The sequence below is a fragment of the Anolis sagrei genome, chromosome 11 (genome assembly GCF_037176765.1).
Source record: "Anolis sagrei isolate rAnoSag1 chromosome 11, rAnoSag1.mat, whole genome shotgun sequence".
NCBI lineage: Eukaryota > Metazoa > Chordata > Lepidosauria > Squamata > Dactyloidae > Anolis > Anolis sagrei.
The window spans coordinates 10,304,182-10,327,118 of record NC_090031.1 but is presented as its reverse complement, the minus strand read 5'-3'; the positions used below and the strand labels follow the sequence as shown (position 1 = coordinate 10,327,118).

The 22,937-nt window shown below is 45.7% G+C and overlaps 1 protein-coding gene across 2 annotated transcripts in view; it reads left to right on the top strand.

Moving 5' to 3' along the window:
• The first annotated feature begins 8,926 nt into the window (after positions 1-8,926).
• The window catches only part of WHRN (whirlin), an 86,818-nt gene continuing 72,807 nt past the window's right edge, over positions 8,927-22,937 (top strand). Inside the window, exon 1 of one of the 2 annotated variants that reach the window (XM_060757331.2) lies at positions 8,927-11,585. In XM_060757331.2, the coding sequence (XP_060613314.2) occupies positions 10,893-11,585 (693 nt within the window). In that variant the 5' untranslated portion in view covers positions 8,927-10,892. The remainder of the gene's footprint in view (positions 11,586-22,937) is intronic. The other variant, XM_060757332.2, reaches the window with a different exon arrangement.

Genomic DNA, 22,937 nt, shown 5'->3' with positions numbered 1-22,937 from the left:
TCCTTTGGAAGGCGATTGGCTGAAGAAGGATATTTAATCAGTTGTGGTTGTTGTTCTTGTTGCTGCTGTATTTCTTTAAGTTGTTTCGGACCTATGCCAATCCTAACACAAGCCTATTGTTGTTGGTGTTGTTGTTGTTATTGTTGTCATCCCACCTCTCCTTATGGCTAACAATAGGTTTCATTGGGGTTTCTTGATACAATTTGTTCCAAAAAGGTTGGCCATTGGTGTCCTCTGAGGTTGACAATAATAATAATAATAATAATAATAATAATAATAATAATGCTCAGATGAGCATTCTAGATCTAGGGAAGTAATGCTACCCCTCTATTCCGCTTTGGTTAGACCACAACTGGAATATTGTGTCCAATTCTGGGCACCACAATTCAAGAGAGATATTGACAAGCTGGAATGTGTCCAGAGGAGGGCGACTAAAATGATCAATGGTCTGGAGAACAAGCCCTATGAGGAGCGGCTTAAGGAGCTGGGCATGTTTAGCATGAAGAAGAGAAGGCTGAGAGGAGATATAATAGCCATGTATAAATTTGTGAGAGGAAGCCACAGGGAGGAGGGAGCAAGCTTGTTTTCTGCTTCCCTGGAGACTAGGACGCGAAACAATGGCTTCAAACTACAAGAAAGGAAATTCCATCTGAACATGAGGAAGAACTTACTCTCTTACTGACTGTGAGAGCCGTTCAACAGTGGAACTCTCTGCCCCAGAGTGTGGTGGAGGCTCCTTCTTTGGAAGCTTTTAAACAGAGGCTGGATGGCCATCTGTCAGGGGTGATTTGAATGCAATATTCCTGCTTCTTGGCAGGGGGTTGGACTGGATGGCCCATGAAGCCTCTTCCAACTTTTTGATTCTATGATTCTATGATTAATTTGAACTTGTGCCACAAATACCATCTGCCTGTGACAAAGAACTGGTGGGATAACAAGCCTGGAAAAGGTTACAGAAAATGAGCATGTCAAACTACTCTGAAGTCAGTCAGTCAGTCCGAATTCAGACTGGCAGAGTTGTGAAGCACAAAGACGCCTGACCTCATGATCATGTTAAAAAATGAAGTATGGATTGTCAATGTTCCAATCCCAGGTGACAGCAGGATTGAAGAGAAACAACTGGAAAAGCTGACACGATATGAGGATTTAAAGTTCGAACTGCAAAGACTCTGGCACAAGCCAGTCAAGGTGGTCCCAGTAGTGATCGGCATACCTGGTGCAGTGCCTAAAGACCTTGGCCTGCACTTAAACACAATCAGCACTGACAAGATTACCATCTGCCAGCTGCAGAAAGCCACCTTACTGGGATCATGCACCCTACCACATGCACCATGGAGGAATTTCTTACAGCGACACCAGAGACACTCCAAGTGGCCAGTTTCTGGCCAAAGGACACTTAGTATAATGTCAAGTTTTTAACTTCGTGGTTTTTCTGTGCATTATAACTGTATTCTCAATTTGTTTCTGACACGATAAATAAATAAAATACTACCCTATCTCCACTATAGTGACTCTATCCAAGTGGATTAGTGTGCAGGATTTCTTTTGAGAGTGTTTGCCTTTCTTTGAGCCCAATACTCAAGCCACGAGACCCGATTCTCCAAATTTCCATGAGATAGTTGCATTGGAAAAGTCTTCTCATTTCAGTCTCTCTCTCCTTTCCCCCAACCTCTTTTGGCTAGAGGGCTTTTCGTGTTTTAAATCCATGAGAAGGGATTAAGTTCCATTTATCTGATGTTCTCTGCAGTCACAAAATTATGCATTTCATCCTCAATTGGGATGAAAGAACCACAATGGATTTCTGTCGGCTCTGTTTTCTTATCAAAGCTTTCATGAGGAGGAAGAACAACTGAGCACAGATTGTTGATTAGGAATGAACAGAAGAGAAAGCCGAGCATAATGTGAAAAAAGGGACAATTGAATGCTGAAAAGAGAGGATTCGAAACCTAGTTCACTCTAGTTTATCCGTAGGGAGACCAAGGTGCTTGCTTATAAAGCCATTGTCCTCCCAACCCTGCTATATGTCTGCGAAAAGTGGACTGTCTACAGATGTCATACGCAACTCCTGGAACGATTCCATCAGTGTTGCTTCCTGCAAATTTCTTGGGAAGAAAGGCAGGGAAATGTCAGCATGCTGGAAGAAGCAAAAACCACCAGCATTGAAGTGATGGTCCTCTGCCAACAACTCCACTGGATCGGCCACTTTGTCCGGATACCCGACCACCATCTCCCAAAGCAGTTGCTCTAGTCCAAACTCAAGAACAGAAAATTGAATGTTGATGGGCAGGAAAAGTGATTGAAAGATGGGCTCAAAGCCAAACTCAAAAACTGTGGCATAGACACCGAGAACTGGGAAGCGCTGGCTCTTGAGCAATCTAACTGTGACCAGCAGTGCTGCAGGTCAGCTGTGACCAGCTGTGACCAGCAGTGCTGCAGAATTCAAAGAGGCATGAATTGAGGGCGAAAGAGAGAAACATGCCAAGAGGAAGGCATGTCAAGCCAACCCTAATCAAGACCGCCTTCCATCTGGAAACCAATGTCCTCACTACGAGATAACATGCGAATCAAGAATAGGGATCCACAGCCACCTATGGAACCACCGCCAAGACGCCACATCTGAAAAGACAATCATCCTCAAACTATGAGGGATCACCTCCTACTTCAACATCCAAACCAATAGACAGGCTCTCTCCAGCGCTGAACCAAAGTACCCTCCATTCAACTGCAAAATATCCATTCGCTTTGCGTCGCTGGGAGTTCATTCAGTGTGCCATTTAGCTCGGCATCATTGCCCATTCAGCTCGCATCACTGGAAGTCCAAACCTATTCCAGATTTTGTGTTTTGAGAATCAGACGTCAGTCACTGGACCAGAGCTTTGGATGGGAAACAGCAGCAGGGAAACAAATCGTAAAGCCTTCATTCAGTACAAGACCTAAATAAATAAACTCTGTCACATTTACGGAGATGCATTTATGTGACAGGGAGAGAGAAAGAGCGATAGCTGTTTGTTTATTTATTTACAATATTTATATGCCACCCTTCTCACCCCGAGAGTAGCTTACAAGTAATATGTAAATACACTTACTTAGGCGATCCCTCATTGTCAGAGCAGGTTATAAGTAATATGTAAATACACTTACTTAGGCGATCCTCCCAAGTAGGATTGCCATCCAAGATCAATGTACTGGCGGTGGGCATGTAGGTGACTGTGGAGCCCTATTCTTGATCTGCATGTTCTCCCACAGTGAGGGCATTGGGATCCAGGTAGAAGGCGGTCCTGGACAGGGTTAGCTTGATGCACCTTCCTCTTGGCATGTTTCTCTCTTTCACCCTCCATTAGTGCCTCTTCAAATTCTACAGCACTGCTGGTCACAGCTGACCTCCAGCTGGATCGCTCACGGACCAGGCTTTCCCAGTTCTCAGTGTTGATGCCAGAGTTTTTAAGGTTGGCTTTGAGCCCATCTTTCAATCTCTTTTCCTGCCCATCAACATTCCATTTTCTGTTCTTGAGTTTGGAGTACATCAACTGCTTTGGGAGACAGTGGTCAGACATCCGGACAACATGGCCGATCCAGCAGAGTTGATGGCGGAGGACCATCACTTCAATGCTGGTGGTCTTTGCCGCCCCGAGTCCCCCTGGGGGAGATGGAGCAGGGTATAAATAAAGTTTTATTTATTATTTTATTCTTCCAGCATGCTGACATTTGTCCGCTTGTCTTCCCAAGAGATTTGCAGGATTTTCCGGGGCAGCACTGATGGAATCATTCTAGGAGTTGCATGTGACGTCTGTAGATAGTCTACGTCTCACAGGCGTATAGCAGGGTTGGGAAGACAATAGCTTTATAAAAAATCACCTTGGTATCCCTACGGATGTCCCGGTCCTCAAACCCTCTGTGCTTCATTTGGAAAAATGCTGCACTCACAGAGCTCAGGCAGTGTTGTATTTCAGTGTTGACTTTTGTGGAGAAGTGGCTGCCAAGGTAGCAGAAATGGTCACCATTTTCTAATGTTACACCATTAAGCTGTATTTCTATCATTGGAGAGGGATTGGCTGGTGACTGCTGGAAGAGCCCTTTTGTTTTCTTGATGTTCAATGAGATGCCGAACTTCTCGTATGCTTCTACAAAGGTATTTAGAGAGGCTTGTAGGTCTTCTTCTGAATATGCACAGACTACGTTATCATCAGCATACTGGAGTTCTATAACAGATGTTGTTGCACTCACAGAGCTGAGGCAGTGTTGTATTTCAGTGTCAGTGTTGACTTTTGTGGAGAGGTGGCTACCAAGGTAGCAGAAATGGTCACCATATTCTAATGTTACACCATTAAGCTGTATCCCTGGCATTGGAGAGGGATTGGCTGGTGACTGCTGGAAGAGCACTTTTGTTTTCTCGATGTTCAATGAGATGCCGAGCTTCTCATATGCTTCTACAAAGGTATTTAGAGTGGCTTGTAGGTCTTCTTCTGAATGTGCATAGACTACGTTATCATCGGCATATTGGAGTTCTATAACAGATGTTGTTGCACTCGCAGAGCTCAGGCAGTGTTGTATTTCAATGTCAGTGTTGACTTTTGTGGAGAGGTGGCTGCCAAGGTAGCAGAAATGGTCACCATTTTCTAATGTTACACCATTAAGCTGTATTTCTGGCATTGGAGAGGGATTGGCTGGTGAGTGCTGGAAGAGCACTTGTTTTCTCGATGTTCAATGAGATGCTGAGCTTCTCATATGCTTCTACAAAGTTATATAGAGTGGCTTGTAGATCTTCTTCTGAATGGGCGCAGACTACGTTATCATCTGCATATTGGATTTCTATAACAGATGTTGTTGTAACCTTGATTATTATAATATATTATTACCATAGCACAATATTGGTATTACTATATTGTACTAACCAGGGGGTGGGGGGCAAACAGATGCTGAAATTGGACTGACTACTTCATAGAATGAATAAACATTTGGAAGAACTTCCTGGTGGTAATAGCCACTCAACAGTGGAATATGCTGTCTGAGAATGTGGTGGAGTCGCCTTCTCTGGAGGTTTTTCAACAGAGGCTGAATGGCCATCTGTCAGGAGTGTTTTGATTGTGTCTTTTTGCCTGTCAGAAAGGGTTGGACTGGATGACCCCTGGAGTCTCTTCCAGTACTCTGAGTTTATCATTCCATATGGGCATCTGGTTTGTCTGATCTCTGGCACAGGTCACTTCACCTTCTCTGCCTTACCAAGACCAATATTAAAGAAATATCCTGCTTTGAAGGGATTTGCAGTGTTTTCTCTAGCATGCCCCCCCTTTACGCTCTTGTAGGCCCAGCCTTTCCAGAGGGAATTGGCTGGCACACTCCGAAACGCTCAGGAGACAGAACGCACTCTGTAAATATGAAGAACCCTTTTTGCGATAATTAAGCAAAGCCTTGGGAACGAGGAGCGTCAAAACACACACTTCAAGGAGATTAGCTTCTTGGGCAAACAATTAATCCTCTGTCTTAAGAACATCAGGTTTTGCAAATGCTTGCTTAGCAAGGGGGGGGGGGGGAGAGGAGGCATTTCGAACACTTCAAGGCTTGCATTTAATTTAGAGGCTCCATAGTTGTAACCCTCTCTTCCTTTACTCTCCCCAAACACTTGTTGCTGAATCCCCAAAAGAACAGGAAGATGTGCTCTGGAGGATAGGCAAAGGGTGCATCAATGCTCTGGAATTCTAAAAGTAGGTGGGATTCAACCCAGGAAGGTCTACACCTGTTGTATTCCATCTGTAGAGGCCCTCAACACACAGAAAGAGAGAAGGAAGGAAGGAAGGAAGGAAGGAAGGAAGAAAAGAAGGATGAACGGAAGGGAGGGAGGGAGGATAGATGAATGAACGGAAGGATGAACAGAAAGAAAGAGGAAGGAAGAACAGAAGGAAGGAAGGAAGGAAGGAAGGAAGGAAGGAAGGAAGGAAGGAAGGAAGGAAGGAAGGAAGGAAGAACAGAAGGAAGGAAGGAAGGAAGGAAGGAAGGAAGGAAGGAAGGAAGGAGGAATGGAAGGAAGGAAGAATGGAAGGAAGGAAGAACGGAAGGAAGGGAGGGAGGATAGATGGATGAATGGAAGGAAGGATGAACAGAAAGAAAGAGGAAGGGAGGGAGGGAGGGAGGGAGGAAGGCAGGAAGGAAGGAAGGACAGAAGAACGGAAGAAAGGAAGGATGAATGGAAGGAAGAACAGAAGGAAGGAAGGAAGGAAGGAAGGAAGGAAGGAAGGAAGGAAGAATGGAAGGAAGAATGGAAGGAAGAATGGAAGGAAGAATGGAAGGAAGAATGGAAGGAAGAACGGAAGGAAGAACGGAAGGAAGAACAGAAGGAAGGAAGAATGGAAGGAAGGACGGAAGGAAGGAAGGAAGGATGGAAGGATGAACGGAAGGAAAGAAGGAAGGAAGGAAAGGATAAACGGAAGGAAGAACAGAAGGAAGGCAGAATGGAAGGAAGAATGGAAGAATGGAAGGAAGGAAGAACAGATGGAAGGAAGGAAGGAAAGAAGGAAGGAAGGTAGGTAGGTCTGAAAACCAGGGATCCCTGGAAGGAACAGCTTGAGGAACTGGGGACATTTAGCTTGGAGAAAAGAAGGCTGAGAAGTGACAAGAGAGACCATTGAGGAGAAAGGGGCACACTTGTTTTCTGCTGCTCTGAAGACTTGGACACAATGGAGCAATGCATTCAAATTGCAGGAAAAGAGATGCCACCTAATGGTTCCACCTTTTTGACTGTGGATTGTGATACTTTGGAGTCCAGCAGAGTTTACTTCTTTGGAGGTTTCTAAGTAGAGTTTAGATGGCCATCTATTGGGAGGACTTTGATTACACACATGTAACTTTGTTTGTGGAACCAGCAGGTGAAATATACCTGGAAACAGGGCTCACAATTTCTGAACATCCTGCGGCTCCTCCATGATGACATGATGGCAACAGTCTAGGACAGCAATGGCTCCCAAAGTGACCCATTTAAGGTGGATTCAGGTGTCAAACAGGGTTGTGTTATTGCCCCAACCTTATTCTCCATCTTCATTGCTATGATGCTTCATCTTGTTGATGGGAAGCTTCCCACCAGAGTGGAAATCATCTGTCAGACAGACGGCAAGCTATTTAACCTCAGCAGAATGAAAGCCAAAACCAAGGTCATGACAACATCTGTTATAGAACTTTAATTCACTGATGATAACATAGTATGTGCGCATTCAGAAGAAGACCTACAAGCCTTTGCAGAAGCATGCAAGAAGCTCAGCCTCTCATTAAATATCGAGAAACCAAACAAAAAAAAGGTCCATCCAGCCCAACCCCCGTCTTTCTACCAGGCAGGGAGATACCATTGGATCCATCCTGGCAAATCACCATCTAGCCATAGATAAAAAAGATAGATAGATAGTGCGATAGATCAATCGATTGATAGAACTGAGAAGGGCCTCAAGGGTCATGCAGTCCAGCCCCTTACTTTCTGCCAGACAGGGAAAGACACCACGTGATCCTTCTTGGCAGATGGCCATCTAGCCATAGATAATGATAGGTAGGTAGATATATAGATAGATAGAGATGATTGAGAGGGACCCCAAGATCCATCCAGTCCAACCTCCTTTCTGCCAGGCAGGGAGACACCATGCAATCCCTCCTGGCATATGGCCATGCAGCAATTGATAATGATAGGTAGGTAGGTAGGTAGGTAGATATGATTTAGCGGAACCCCAAGATCCATCCAGTCCAACCTTCTTCTTTCTGCCAGGCAGGGAGATACCATCTGATCCATCCTGGCAGAAGGCCATCCAGCCATAGATAATGGTAGGTAGGTAGGTAGATAGATAGATAGATAGATAGATAGATAGATAGATAGATATGACTGAGAGGGACCCCAGGGTCCATTCAGTCCAACCTCCTTCTTTCTGCCAGGCAGGGAGACACCATCCAATCCATCCTGGCAGATGGCCATCCAGCCATAGATAATGATAGGCAGATAGATGATAGATAGATATGATTGAGAAGGATCCCAAGGTCCATCCAGTCCAACCTCTTTCTTTCTGCCTGTCAGGGACACACCATGCGATCCCTCCTGGCAGATGGCCATCCAGCCATAGATAATGATAGATAGACAGACAGACAGATAGAGATGATTGAGAAAGGCCCCAAGGTCCATCCAGTCCAGTCAGGGACACACCATGCAGTCAGGGACACACCATCCGATCCCTCCTGGAAGATGGCCATCCAGCCAGAGATAATGAGATAATGAGATAATGAGATAATGAGATAGATAGATAGATAGATAGATAGATAGATAGATAGATAGATAGGATTGAGAGGGACCCCAAGGTCCATCCAGTCCAACCCCCTTCTTTTTACCAGACAGGGACACACCATCCAATCCCTCCTGGCAGATGGCCATCCAGCCATAGATAATGATAGATAGAGAGCTAGATAGATAGATAGATAGATAGATAGATATGATTGAGAGGGACCCCAAAATCTATGCAGTCCAAGCTCCTTCTTTCTACCAGGCAGGGAGACACCATCCGATCCCTCCTGGCAGATGGCCATCCAGCCAGAGATAATGAGATAGATAGATATGATTGAGAGGGACCCCAAGGTCCATCCAGTCCAAGCCCCTTCTTTCTACCAGGCAGGGAGACACCATCCGATCCCTCCTGGCAGATGGCCATCCAGCCAGAGATAATGAGATAATGAGTTACATAGATAGATAGATAGATAGATAGATAGATAGATAGATATGATTGAGAAGGACCCCAAGATCCATGCAGTCCAACCCCCTTCTTTTTGCCAGGCAGGGAGACACCGTCCAAGCCTTCCCAACAGATGGCCATCCAGCCTCTGTTCGGAAACCTGCAGAGAGGGCGGCAGCTTGCTTGCTTGCTAGCTCCCCTTCTTCCTTCCTTCCTTCCTTCCTGCCCTCCCTCCCCTCCCAGGAACCGGCTGGGATCAGCCTGTCGCCCGGTAACGAGAGAAGAGCGTCATTTCCTGAGCTGTAGCTGCCAAGAGGCCGCCCCGGGAGGCAGAGACGCCGGAGCCGCTCAACAGTTGAGCCAACTCTTCGCCTGCCTTCCTTTCTTCCTTCCCTTCGAGGAGAAGCCGCGGATACCGGAGGAGCCCTTGGCCAAGTCAAGCCTGGGTCCTCTCCATGAGCCAGGTGCAGAAACCTGTCCTTTAAGGAGAAGCGCACCTTGGCATCCTTGTGATGTTTTCCGCCTTGGCTGTTTCTTCTCGGCTGGATGGATCCCTCTCTTTTGTATTGATCCTTTTCGCCCAGGCAACGGAGGGTTTCTTTCCTGGCTGGGATCCAAAGGAAGGAGGCGACGACCCGAGGAAGAGATCGGCTGCACTTCTCGGTCTCCTTGCCTGAAAACATCCCAAGAGGGAAAGGAAGCCACCTTCTCTCTCCCAGAAGAACGTCGGAAGGAAGGCAGGGAGGGAGGAAAGAAAGAAAGAAGGAAGGAGAGAAAGAAAGAAGCCAGGTAGGAAAGAAGGAAGGCAGGCAGGAAGAAGAGAGAGGGAGCGGGAGGGAAGGAGGAAGGAAAACTAGGAGAGAGAAAAGCAAGGAAGGGAAGAAGGAAGGAAGGAAGGAAGGAAGGAAGGGGAGAAGGAAGGAGGGAGGAATTAGGTGGTCAGTTGGGAGTGGGAGGGAAAAACTAGGAAAGGGAAGAAAAAATTAGGAGAGAGTAAAGCAAGAAAGGGAAGAAAACAAGGAGGAAGGAAAAACTAGGAAAGAGAAAAGCAAGGACGAAAAGGAAGGAAGGAAAAACTAGGAGAGAGTAAAGCAAGGAAGGGAAGAAAAAAAGGAGGAAGGAAAAACTAGGAAAGAAAAAGGCAAGGAAGAAAAGAAAGGAAGGAAAAACTAGGAGAGAGTAAAGCAAGGAAGGGAAGAAAAGGGGAGGAAAAGTAGGAGAGAGAAAAGCATGGAAAGAAAGAAGGAAGGAAGGAAAAACTAGGAGAGAGGAAAGCAAGGAAGGGGAGAAAAAAGGGAAGAAAAAGGGAGGGAGGAAAAACTAGGAGAGAGAAAAGCAAGGAAAGGAAGGAGGGAAGGAAAGAAAGAAGGAAAAACTAGGAGAGAGAAAAGCAAGGAAGGAAAGAAGGAAGGAAAAACTAGGAGAGAGAAAAGCAAGGAAGGGAAGAAAAGGGAGCAAGGAAAAACTAGGAGAGAGAAAAGCAAGGAAGAGAAGGAGGGAAGGAAAGAAGGAAGGAAAAACTACAAGAGAGAAAAGCAAGGAAAGGAAGGAGGGAAAGAAGGAAGGAAGGAAAAACTAGGAGAGAGAAAACCAAGGAAGGGAAGAAGGAGAGAGAAGGAGTGGGAGTGAGGAAGGAAGAAAAGTAGGAAGGAGAGAGAAGGAGTGAGGAAGGAAGGAAAAACTAAGAGAAAAGCAAGGAAGAGAAGGAAGAAGGAAGAAAAGAAAGAGAGAAGGTTATAAATAAATTATTATTATTATCATTATTAAGGAAGGAGAGAAAGAAAGAAGCCGGGTAGTAAAGAAGGAAAGAGGGAAGAATACAGAGATAAAAGGAGTGGGAGTGAGAGAAGAGAAGAAATAATAGGGAAGGAAAGTAGCAAGGAAGGAAGGAAAGAGAGCGCACAAGGAAGAAGGTCAGGCAGGTAGGAAAAACTAGGGAAGGAAACAAGGAAGGAAGGAAGGGAAGGAAGGAAGACAGGGAAGAAGGAAGGGAGGAAGAAGAGGGAGTGAGGAGAGGGAGCAAAGAAAGAGGGAAGGAAAGAGAGGAGCATGGCCTCCCCTCCTTTCCCTTGGACTCCTAGGATAAAGAGAAGCAAGGGAAGCCAGTAGTGGTCCCCTGACCCATCTCCAACGCGCTGGACCGATGATGTCCTGACCCACCAGAAGCTGTTGGAGGTGAGGGCGAGGCGGCGGAAGGGGGCAATGAGCACGGATCTGGACCGCCTCTCGCTGGAGTCCTGCTCTTCCTCCAGGTCCAGCCCGGGACCCTCAAGTGCCCCCTCGGGCCCTGGCCTCCGCCTCCTCTCGGCCAACGTGAGGAAGCTCCATGGGGCCCTGAACCTGCTGTTGAGCGAGGCCGAACGGGAGCAGTTCATCCACTGCCTCAACGTCTACCATTGCCGTCGGAACGTGTACGACTTGGTGCGGACCCTCAGGGTCCTCCTGGACGGGCCGGAGAAACGTCGGCTCTTGCCCATGCTCCGCTTGGTCATCCCACGCTCGGACCAGCTCCTCTTCGATCAATACACCTCGGAGGGGCTCTACCTGAAGGCCGACTTCTTGCCCAGCCTTGATGCCACCTCCACTTCCCCCAGGTCCCTACCTTCTCAGCCTGAGCCCCCATTGGAAGTCGTTGCCCCCTTCGAAGGGACGGTGACCCCGTTGGGGTCTGGGACACTTCAAGGGGAGCTCCGTCAGGTGGCCCTCAAGCGGCAGAAAGCCCACGAAGGGCTGGGCTTCAGCATCCGTGGTGGTTCGGAGCATGGTGTGGGCATCTACGTCTCCTTGGTGGAACCGGGTTCCTTGGCCGAGAAGGAAGGGCTGCGGGTGGGCGACCAGATCCTGAAAGTCAATGGCAAGGCTTTGGACAAGGTGACCCATGCCGAAGCCGTCAAGGTAAGCCTGCTCCTCTCTTTTGGCTTTAGTAGAGGGCCTGCAACTCCCAACATCCTGTACCTTGGTAGCTGGTGGCTTTCATGTTGCTCCCTTAGTATGACTTTAGATAACACCCGGATTGACTCAAGTCTCATGCGCCATCAAATCTAATGCACACCTCAATTATAAAAACTCTGAAACAAAAAAAAAGCACTTGCTGGCGAATGTAATACACTCTTTGTCGTTTGGCCGAAAAAGATGGAGATTACAGTGTCTGCATGCTTATCATTCCCTCTTTCAAAACAAAAGTGTTGAACGCCAAAGCTTCCAGCAATGGAAAAGAAAAGCTTGAAGTGTATCTATGCCAGGCATGGGGAAACTTCCTAATTTGGGGGCAGCACGCTAGCACTCTCTACAAGGAGGACTGGCTGCCCAGTAATGAATGGAAGGAAGGAAGGAAAGGAGGAAGGGAAGAGAGAAGGAAGGAAGGAAAGGTGGAAGGGAAGGATGGAAGGAGAAAGAGGGAGAGAGGGAAGGAAAGGAAGACAAAAGGGAAGGAAGGAAGGGTGAAAGGGAAGGAGGAAGGAAAAAAGAAGGAAGGAAGGAAGGAAGGAAGGAGGAAGGGAGGGAGAGAAGGAAGGAAGGATGAAAGAGTGGAAGGGAGGGATGAAAAGAGGAAGAGGGAAGGAGAGAAGGATGAAAGAGTGGAAGGGAGGGATGAAAAGAGGAAGAGGGAAGGAAGGAAGGAAGGAAGGAAGGAAGGAAGGAAGGAGAGAAGGAAGAAAGGAAGGAAGGGTGGAAGGAAAGGATGGAAGGAGAAAGAGGGAGAGAGGGAAGGAAAGGAAGACAAAAGGGAAGGAAGGAAGGATGGAAGGGTGAAAGGGAAAGATGAAAGGGAAGCAAGGAAGGAAGGAAGGAAGGGAATGATAAAGGAAAGAAGGAAGGAAAGACAAAAGAGAAGGAAGGATGGAAGAAAGGAAGAGTAGGAGGAAAAATGAAGGAACGATAAAAGGAAGGAGGAAAAGAATGATAAAGGAAAGAGAAGGAAGGAAAGACAAAAGAGAAGGAAAAATGACAAGGAAGGAGGAAGGAAAAGGGAAGGAAGGAAGAGACGGAAGGAGGGAGAAAGAAGGAGAGGGAAGGAAGAGAAAGAAGGAAGGACAGAAGGAAGGGGAAAGAGGGAGGGGGAAGGAGAAAGGAAAGAGGGAATGAAGGATGAAAGGGTGGAAGGAGGAAAGGGAAGGAGGAAGGAAAAAAGAGAAGGAAGGAAAGGGTGGAAGGAGACAGAGGGAAGGAGGGAGGAAAAGAAAGGCAAGAAAGACAAAAGGGAAGGAAAGAGGGAAGGAAGGAAGGAAGGAAAGAAGGAAGGGGGAAAGAGGGAAGGAAGGAAGGGAAAGAGAAAGAGGGAGGTAAGGAAGGATAGAATGGTGAGAGAGAGAAGGTCTTGAGAAAAGAACCCAAGAGGCCGCATCTGGCTCCCGGGCCTGGGTTTTTCCCATACCCATTCTAACCAATAGCCCCATTGTGTCAGTGCTGCTTTGGACCCACACCGGAGTTTAGTCCGAACCCAAAAGAAGCAACCCATGTTGTGGACTTCTTTAAAAGTGCCACATGGTTGGAGAAGTTGTCCTCCAGCCAGTTCCATATTTAGGCGAGTCGGCAGGAGAACATCTGAGCAAAACACATTTGACTGGAGCCATGCGGTCTTTCTTCCTCAGGGTACTTTCACACTGGTACAAAAAATTATTACAGAAACCGTGGGAGATGTCTTTCTGCTGCGAAATCCCATGGAGGAGGCAGTGCAATTGGAGAAACCAAACCCTCTTTTAGAAACTTAATCTCCTTACCGGCCAGTTGTGATCGACTGAGACAGTAATAGAGGTTCTGTCTAAGACAAGTCCTCTTGGACACTATAGTATGTAGGTCAGTGGTTCTCAGTCTTCCTAATGCCGCGACCCCTTAATACGGTTCCTCATTTTGTGTGTCCCCCAACCATAACATTATTTTCGTTGCTACTTTATAACTGTAACTTTGCTACTGTTAGGAATTGTAATGTAAATATCTGATATTCAGGATATATTTTCATTCACTTGACTAAATTTGACACAAAACCAGACATGCCCTAATTTGAATACTGGTGGGGTTGGGGGAATTCAATTTTGTCATTTGGGAGTTGTAGTTGCTGGGATTTATAGTTCACCTACAACTAAAGAGCATACTGGAAGAGTTTGGTGGGCATTGGCCTTGATTTTTGGAGTTGTAGTTCAGCTACGTCCAGAGAGCATTGTGGACTTAAACAATGATTGTTCTGGACCAAACTTGGCACAAATACTCAATATGTCCAAGTGTGAACACTGGTGGAGTTTGGGGAAAACAGACCTTGACATGTGGGAGTTGTAGTTGCTGGGATGTATAGTTCACCTACAATCAAAGAGCAACCTGAACCCCACCAATGATAGAATTGGGCCAAACTTGGCACACAGAACTCCCATGACCAACAGAAAATACTGGAAGGGTTTAGTGGGCATTGACCTTGATTTTTGGAGTTGTAGTTCAGCTATGTCCAGAGAGCATTGTGGCTTTAAACAATGATGGATCTGGACCAAACTTGGCACAAATACTCAATATGTCCAAGTGTGAACACTGGTGGTGTCTGGGGGAAGCAGACCTTTACATGTGGGAGTTGTAGTTGCTAGGATTTATAGTTCGCATACAATCAAAGAGCATTCTGAACCCCAGCAATGATAGAATTGGGCCAAACTTGGCACACAGAACTCCCATGACCAACAGAAAATACTGGAAGGGTTTGGTGGGCACTGATCTTGCGTTTTGGAGTTGTAGTTCACTTACATCCAGGGACCACTGTGGACTCAAACAATGATGGAACTGGACCAAACTTGGGACGAATGCTCAATATGCCCAAATGTGAACAGTAGTGGAGGTTTGGGGAAAATAGACTTTGACATTTGGGAGTTGTAGTTGCTGGGATTTATAGTTCACCTACAATCAATGAGTATTCTGAACCCCACCAACGATAGAATTGGGCCAAACTTCCCACACAGAAACCCCATGCCTTGAAGGGACTGCCTGGCGCCTCCCTCCAGCCTTGCACGCTCTCCCTCGTCCGCACATGTGCACCATGCTACCAAACCTGCTCTCCCCTCCTTGCTTGGAGTCTCAGAAACAGCCCTCCCCTTGGCTGAAAGGCCGGCCAATCACAGCAGAGGAGAGCTTTTGGTGGGATGGGTTGCTCAAGCAAGTGAGCCAAGCTGCATATTGGTGATTAATAAGAAGGACAAGTGGAAAGCTCTTCAGCCTTCTCTGCTAAAAGGGTTCCTAAGACCATCAGAAATATATGTTTTCTGATGGTCTTTGGTGACCTCTCTGAAACCCCCCCGTGACCACCTCAGGGGTCTCGACCCCCAGGTTGAGAAACATTGATGTAGATTCAACGGTCCAGAGCAAACCAATGAGAAGATTAATGGAAGGATATTAAACCTGAGATTTCGAATTAGGGATAAAAATGGAGACTGGCTAAAAATACTCCCGTTTTAGTACTGCTAAAAATATCCCAGTTATTCAACGCTCAAGTCAGATAGACCTGGTCAGTTTGACTCATGCAAGAGGGAAGGGGAATGGAACGGATGCATTGACAGGTGAAAAGCAAGGATACAGGGACCGGTTTCCAAGGCATTAATGTATTTAACACCTCTGCCCTTCAGTTTGGCTGATTCGATCTAAGTGATAATTATATTTGCGCTCTCGCTGGCTCGCCACGCGTGCTGTTATGCATTACTGATTAGCATTTATGCAAATGACTTGGAGAGATCGAGGGGAACATTCCTGAGCATATGATCCTAATTAGTATTCTTATTTTCCAATCAGGGCAGCTTTGGGCATATATTGGCTAACAAACCGCCATCCAAATGTCCCCAGAACAGTCAGCAATTTTTTCCTGCGGTTGTTGATGATTTTTGTGGCCCTACGAAAAGCCAGCTCTTTATTTTTAATGTAATGTTCACTAATACCCTTGGCACTATCTGTTCCTCCTTTTCCAGACTTCAAAGCCAAGGAAAAATATTCCATTGCTGGCAAGGAACTGTATAGCTAACATAAGAAGGAACAGAAGAGTGTTTACTTCTTGTCCCAGCTTCCAGGAACGGTCTTCCAATGGTCTTTCATTTCTACAAGGATTGAATGAAAAGTAATGCCTCCACCTTCGTTACTTGGGTTTGGATGGGAATATTTTAATAAATCAAACGCAGAAATAATCAATATTGTTGAAGGCTTTCATGGCCGGAATCACTGGGTTGTTGTAGGTTTTTTCGGGCTATATGGCCATGTTCTAGAGGCATTCTCTCCTGACTTTTCACCTGCATCTATGGCAAGCAACCTCAGAGGTCGTGAAGTCTGTTGGAAGTAGGAAAATGGGTTTATATATCTGTGGAAAGACCAGGATGGGACAAAGGACTGTTGTCTGCTGGAGCTAGGTGTGAATGTTTCAACTGACCACCTTGATTAGCATATAATGGCCTGACAGTGCCTGGAGCAATCTTTTGTTGAGAGGTGATTAGATGTCCCTGATTGGTTTCCCTCTGCTGTTTTGTTGTTTTAATTTTAGAGTTTTTTAATACTGGTAGCCAGATTTTGTTCATTTTCATGGTTTCCTCCTTTCTGTTGAAATTGTCCACATGCTTGTGGATTTCAGTGGCTTCTCTGTGTAGTCTGACATGGTGGTTGTTGGAGTGGTCCAACTTTTCTGTGTTCTCAAATAATATCATGTGTCCAGGTTGGTTCATCAGGTGCTCTGCTATGGCTGACTTCTCTGGTTGAATTAGTCTGCAGTGCCTTTCATGTTCCTTGATGCGTGTCTGGGCAATGCTGCTGCGTTTGGTGGTCCCTATGTAGACTTGTCCACAGCTGCATGGTACACGGTAGACTCCTGCAGAGGGGAGAGGATCCCTCTTGTCCTTTGCTGAATGGAGCATTTGTTGGATTTTCTTGGTGGGTCTGTAGATAGTTTGTATGTTGTGTTTCCTCATCAGCTTCCCTATGCGGTCAGTGGTTCCCTTGATGTATGGCAAGAGCATTTTTTCCTCTGGGTGGGTCTTTGTCTTGACTCTCGTGGCTTGTTCTCGGTCTTGCAGCTCTTGCAGACATCAGAAGAGCAATCAGGGACATCTAATCACTTCTCAACAAAAGATTGCTCCAGGCACTTCCAGGGTATCAAATGCTAATCAAGGTGGTCAGTTGAAACATTCACACCTAGCTCCAGCAGACAAGAGTCCTTTGTCCCACCCTGGTCTTTCCAAAGATATATAAACCCATTTTCCTACTTCCAACTCACTACCTCTGAGGATGCTTGCCATAGATGCAGGCGAAACGTCAGGAGAGAATGCCTCTAGAACATGGCCATATAGCCCGAAAAAAACCTACAACAACCCAGCAGAAATAATCCTTAGAATGTGCTCTTTAACTACCACTATTGACTTTTCCACATAATCATCAGACAATTGGATACATTTCTGCCAACGATGAACAAATTTTCTGAAGCCCTCACAGAAGTGGATACTCTGTTTCCACAACCCATCGTGCAGAGATTTTCTGATAACCAAGCAAAGCAATAATGTGACCCACACGTTCTTGTGAAATGCCGATTATGCTTGAAATGTCTCTCTGAGTGATATGATGATCGTCCAGAATCAATCTGTCAATGTTTTGCTTGTGAAACTCAGTGGTTGCTGTCACAGGACGTCCAACTCTTTGTTTGTCACGCAAGTCAGATGTTCCCACCTCAACATCTTTACACTTACGCGCCCAACGACGGACAGTAGTCCCATCAACACAATCACTATAAACAGTCTGCATTCTCTGATGAATCTCCTTTGGGGTGACGCCTTCTGCTGTCAAGAATTCATCGACTGCACATTGCTTAAGTCGCATTGACTGACCGTCTGTGCAGGGTTACATATTTTGCACTTCAACAACACAACCGTTCAATGCTATGGCTTCCCACCAAAATGGAACTGTAGAGGAGAGTCTACTGAACATGCCAGTTCTTGCCACATACCAGTACTGCCATCTTTTGAGGAGTTACGAACGTGGAGGCATTACTTTTCATTCAACCCTCGTAGATTCTTTGACAAGTGTATGGCCCAACTAAGACATAGCAAAACATGTGGGTATCATTTTGCAAAAGATCTGGGGCAATACTATTCATCTCATCTGGTTGTTAGAGGCTCATGAGACCCTTTTGGTCTCATTTTCTTTGGGCTTATTTAAACCAGAGCTGAATCTGAAGTCTTCTTTATCCAACCATATTTCTTGGTCCACATTGTGTTTAATAATCTGAGTTTTATGTATTTACTAGCTTGGGTATCTGGCATTGCCTGAGTTATTTGAAAAAGTGAATTTTTTAATTGTACAAAATGCTTAAGGTTGTGAGTGATACATTATTATTATTATTATTATTATTATTATTATTATTATTATTATTAGAAACACAACAAGATGAGTCCACAGCAGACACTCTGCTGACTGTTGAATTGGATCACACGTCGGCCACTTCCCAAGTGTCTAGGACCTTGTGATGTATCAGCAAATAATGCGTGCAGATCCCAGTAAGGTGGCCTTCTGTAGCTGGCGGATGGTAATTTTGTCAGCGCCAATTGTGTTTAAGTGCAGGCCAAGGTCTTTAGGCACTGCACCCAGTGTGCCAATCACCACTGGGACCAGCTTGACTGGCTTGTGCCAGAGTCTTTGCAGTTCGATCTTTAAATCCTCATATCGTGTCATCTTTTCCAGTTGTTTCTCTTCAATCCTTCTGTCACATGGGATTGCAACATCAACGATCCATACTTTGTTTTTTAACATGATTGTGAGGTCAGGAGTAGGTAAAAGGTAAAGGTTTTCTCCTGACATTAAGTCCAGTCATGTCTGACTCTGGGGTGTGGTGCTCATCTCCATTTCTAAGCCGAAGAGCCAGCGTTGTCCGTAGACACCTCCAAGGTCATGTGGCCAGCATGACTGCATGGAGCGCACTTGGGATTGCAACATCAACGATCCATACTTTGTTTTTTAACACGATTGTGAGGTCAGGAGTATTATGCTCCAAAACTCTGTCTGTCTGAATCCGGAAGTCCCAAATTCCGGAAGTCCGGAATTGTGGCCAGCATGACTGCATGGAGCGCCCTTACCTTCCCACTGGAGCGGTACCTATTGATCTACTCACATTTGCATGTTTTTGAATTGCTAGTTTGCTAATTGCTAGTTTGGCAGAAGCTGGGGCTGACAGCGGAAGCTCACGCCGCTCCCCGAATTCGAACCTGCAATTCGAACCTTTCGGTCAACAATTCGAATTCATATCGTGTCAGCTTTTCCAGTTGTTTCTCTTCAATCCTGCTGTCACATGGGATTGCAACATCAACGATCCATACTTTGTTTTTTAACATGATTGTGAGGTCAGGAGTAGGTAAAAGGTAAAGGTAGTCCCCTGACATTAAGTCCAGTCATGTCTGACTCTGGGGTGTGGTGCTCATCTCCATTTCTAAGCCGAAGAGCCAGCGTTGTCCGTAGACACCTTCAAGGTCATGTGGCCAGCATGACTGCATGGAGCGCACTTGGGATTGCAACATCAACGATCCATACTTTGTTTTTTAACACGATTGTGAGGTCAGGAGTATTATGCTCCAAAACTCTGTCTGTCTGAATCCGGAAGTCCCGAATTCCGGAAGTCTGGAATTGTGGCCAGCATGACTGCATGGAGCGCCCATACCTTCCCGCTGGAGTGGTACCTATTGATCTACTCACATTTGCATGTTTTTGAATTGCTAGTTTGTTAGTTTGCTAATTGCTAGTTTGGCAGAAGCTGGGGCTGAATGGAAAAAGAAAGCTTGGGGTGTATCTATGCTAGGCATGGGAAAACTTCCTAATTTGGGGGCTGCATGCTAGCACTGCCTGCAAGGAGGACTGACTGCCCAGTGATGGAAGGAAGGAAAGAAGGGAAGGAGGAAGGGAAGAGAGAAGGAAGGAAGGAAGGAAGGAAGGAAGGGTGGAAGGGAAGGATGGAAGGAGAAAGAGGGAGAGAGGGAAGGAAAGGAAGACAAAAGGGAAGGAAGGATGAAAGTGTGAAAGGGAAGGATGAAAGGGTGAGAGGGAAGGATGAAAGGGAAGGAGGAAGGAAAAAAGAAGGAAGGAAGGAAGGAAGGAAGGGAAGAGAGAAGGAAAGAAGGATGAAAGGGTGGAAGGGAAGGATGAAAAGAGAAAGAAGGGAAGAGGGAAGGGAAAACAAAGGGGAAGGAAGGAAGGATGAAAGGGCGAAAGGGAAGGAGGAAGGAAAAAAGAAGGAAGGAAGGGAATGATAAAGGAAAGAGAAGGAAGGACAAAAGAGAAGGAAGGATGGAAGGAAAAAAGAGAAGGGGGGAAAGGAAGGAAGGATAAAAGGAAGGAAGGAAAGCAATGATAAAGGAAAGAGAAGGAAGGAAAGACAAAAGAGAAGGAAAGATGACAAGGAAGGAGGAAGAAAAAGGGAAGGAAGGAAGAGAAGGAAGGAAGGAGGGAGAGGGAAGGAGAAAGGAAAGAGTGAAGGAAGGAAGGATGAAAGGGTAGAAGGAGGAAAGGGAAGGGGAAGGAAAAAGAGAAGGAAAGAAAGGGTGGAAGGAGACAGAGGGAAGGAGGGAGGAAAAGAAAGGCAAGAAAGACAAAAGGGAAGGAAGGAGAGAAGGAAGGAAGGAAGGAAGGAAGGAAGGAAGGAAGGAAGGAAGGAAAGAAAGAAGGGGGAAAGAGGAAAGGAAGGAAGGGAAAGAGAAAGAGGGAGGTAAGGAAGGATAGGATGGTGAGAGAGAGGAGGGCTTGAGAAAAGAACCCAAGAGGCCGCTCCCATGCCTAGCATAGATACACCCCAAGCTTTCTTTTTCCATTGAAGCTTTGGCGTTCAACACTTTTGTACTGCACTGTAGACGCTCACGCCGCTCCCCGAATGTGAACCTGCAACCTTTTGGTCAACAAGCTCAGCAGCTCAGCGGTTTAACCCACTGTGCCACATACTATATTTTAAACTGAGACTAGATTCGTTTACCTTTTAGCCTTCACTTTGACTCCTATCCTCTTTTCTGTCCTCTACTGAAAATATAAATTTCATAGCTTAGGGGCTCGACTTTTTTCATCTGTCTAAATGAGCGCTAGGTTACAAATGCCGCTATTAATGTGAACTTTGCTGCAGGCGCCTCTGGGGCTTTTATTGCAGAAGTGACCATCTCCACTTCTTTGCTCCTTTTCACATTTCCAGCATGAGTGAAATGCAGAAGGATCAACAGTGTGATTCTCTGGAGATGTGTGAGATGTCAGCTCTGACGTCTGACATCGTCTTGGGAAGTGGGCAGCAATTTCAGATTGGAAAGCTTCTTGGATAGACATAACTTGAACTTCTCTGGTAGAGACAAGGTTGAAAGCATTTTCTTGACAGGATAATATGTATTGCAGTAATCTTTTCTCCGGGCAAAGCCGTGTCAAATGCTAGAACATGTCTTCTGTTTGAAGACCCAACGGGCTATTTTAAAGAAGGAGGAAAATGTACTTTTGTGTTCCCTAAGATAAACCTTGGATCAACCTTAATGGGAATATTGGACCCCTGGAAGATTGTATCCAAACCTGGGCACCACAATTGAAGCTGGAATGTGTCCAGAGGAGGGAGACTAAAATGATCAAGGGTCTGGAGAACAAGCCCTATGAGGAGTGGCTTAAAGAGCTGGGCATGTTTAGTCTTCAGAAAAGAAGGCTGAGAGGAGACATGATAGCCATGTATAAATATGTGAGAGAAAGTCATAGGAAGGAAGAAGCAAGCTTGTTTTCTGCTGCACTGTAGACTCTTCTTCAGGCTAAACATGCCCAGCTCTTTAAACCGTTCCTCATAGGGCTTGTTTGTTTTTTTGTCGTGTCAGGAGCAACTTGAGAAATGCAAGTCGCTTCTGGTGTGAGAGAATTGGCCGTCTGCAAGGACGTTACCCAGGGGACGTCCGGATGTTTTGATGTTTTATCATCCTTGTGGGAGGCTTCTCTCATGTCCCCGCATGAGGAGCTGGAGCTGATAGAGGGAGCTCATCCGCGTTCTGCCCAGATTTGAACCTGTCGGACTTCAGTCCTGCCGGCACAGGGGTTTAACCCACTGCAGCACACAGATAGAAATATAGTATCCTAGATTTGAAAGGGACCCCTATAGAAGGACAATTATATGTTGCATGTTTCAGAGTAGGCAAACCAGACAACCTGAACATCAACACTGACAAAGAAACAGCAAGAAATACTGTTTATGCACAAGCATAAAGAAATTACATATATTAGAAACCAACACTTTATAATTATTTCATTTTTGAGATGACTAGACTGGGCCACAGCATGGCAGGGGACAGCTAGTAAAATATAAAAATATAAAAAAGACCATACAAAGTCGTAAAAATGTTGTCGTGAGCGTCTCCTTGTTAAAATTGTTATTCAGTTGCATCGTCAGGTCGTTCCATGATTTTGTATATTTATGTTAGGTTAGCAAAGGCTTGCTCAAAAAGCCAGGTTTTAACCTTCAGGAGGGAGGGGGCCGATCTTATATCCCCGGGAAGGGCGTTCCACAGTCAAGGGGCCACCACTGAGAAGGCCCTGTCTCTCGTCCCCGCTCCTGATTTCAGTGTCATGCTTGTGAGAACTCAATAAACCATCTCTGGTGATTCAGGAGGAGGGGTCAATAAAATCAACAACAAATTACAAGATGGAGATTAGTCTTTGGGAACTACAACCTGCCCATAAGAATAGTAAATTTCAACAGTTTTGTTTTTAATGCCACTGGATGAGATTGCAAAATGGTTTTTGCTTTTTCGCATTGCAGGACTTTTTGTTTGTTTTGGCAGACTTGATTGCCATCTCAAAAAAAAATAGCTAAACACAAGCTCCAGTTTTATGGAGAGACCCTTGAAAGCCAGTCGAAACCTAAGCAGCAATGGCTGCCGGATGCTGGATAATGCCTCTCCTTCCAAAACATAAGTCCTGATTGGCTGGGAGGCAAGCAGCAATGGCTCTGCCTCCCAGCAGGCTTACTTTGACTTTGATCAAAAATGCTTTATCATAGTTCCGAATCAACTTCCGAACCATTGAAATCAATAGACCAATGCGATTTGAAACGATTGGGGACTTCCGACTCGCGGATACGCATCGAAACCCCCCTTCCAACTTTACTTACGACTTCCGCAACTCATTTATTTATTTATTTATTTACTTTGCTTATATACCGCTGTATCTCAAGCCCGAAGGCGACTCACGGCGGTTCACAAACAGTAAAAACAGTAGAAACAGCAGTGGTTCCATACAACATATAACAATTGACTTAAC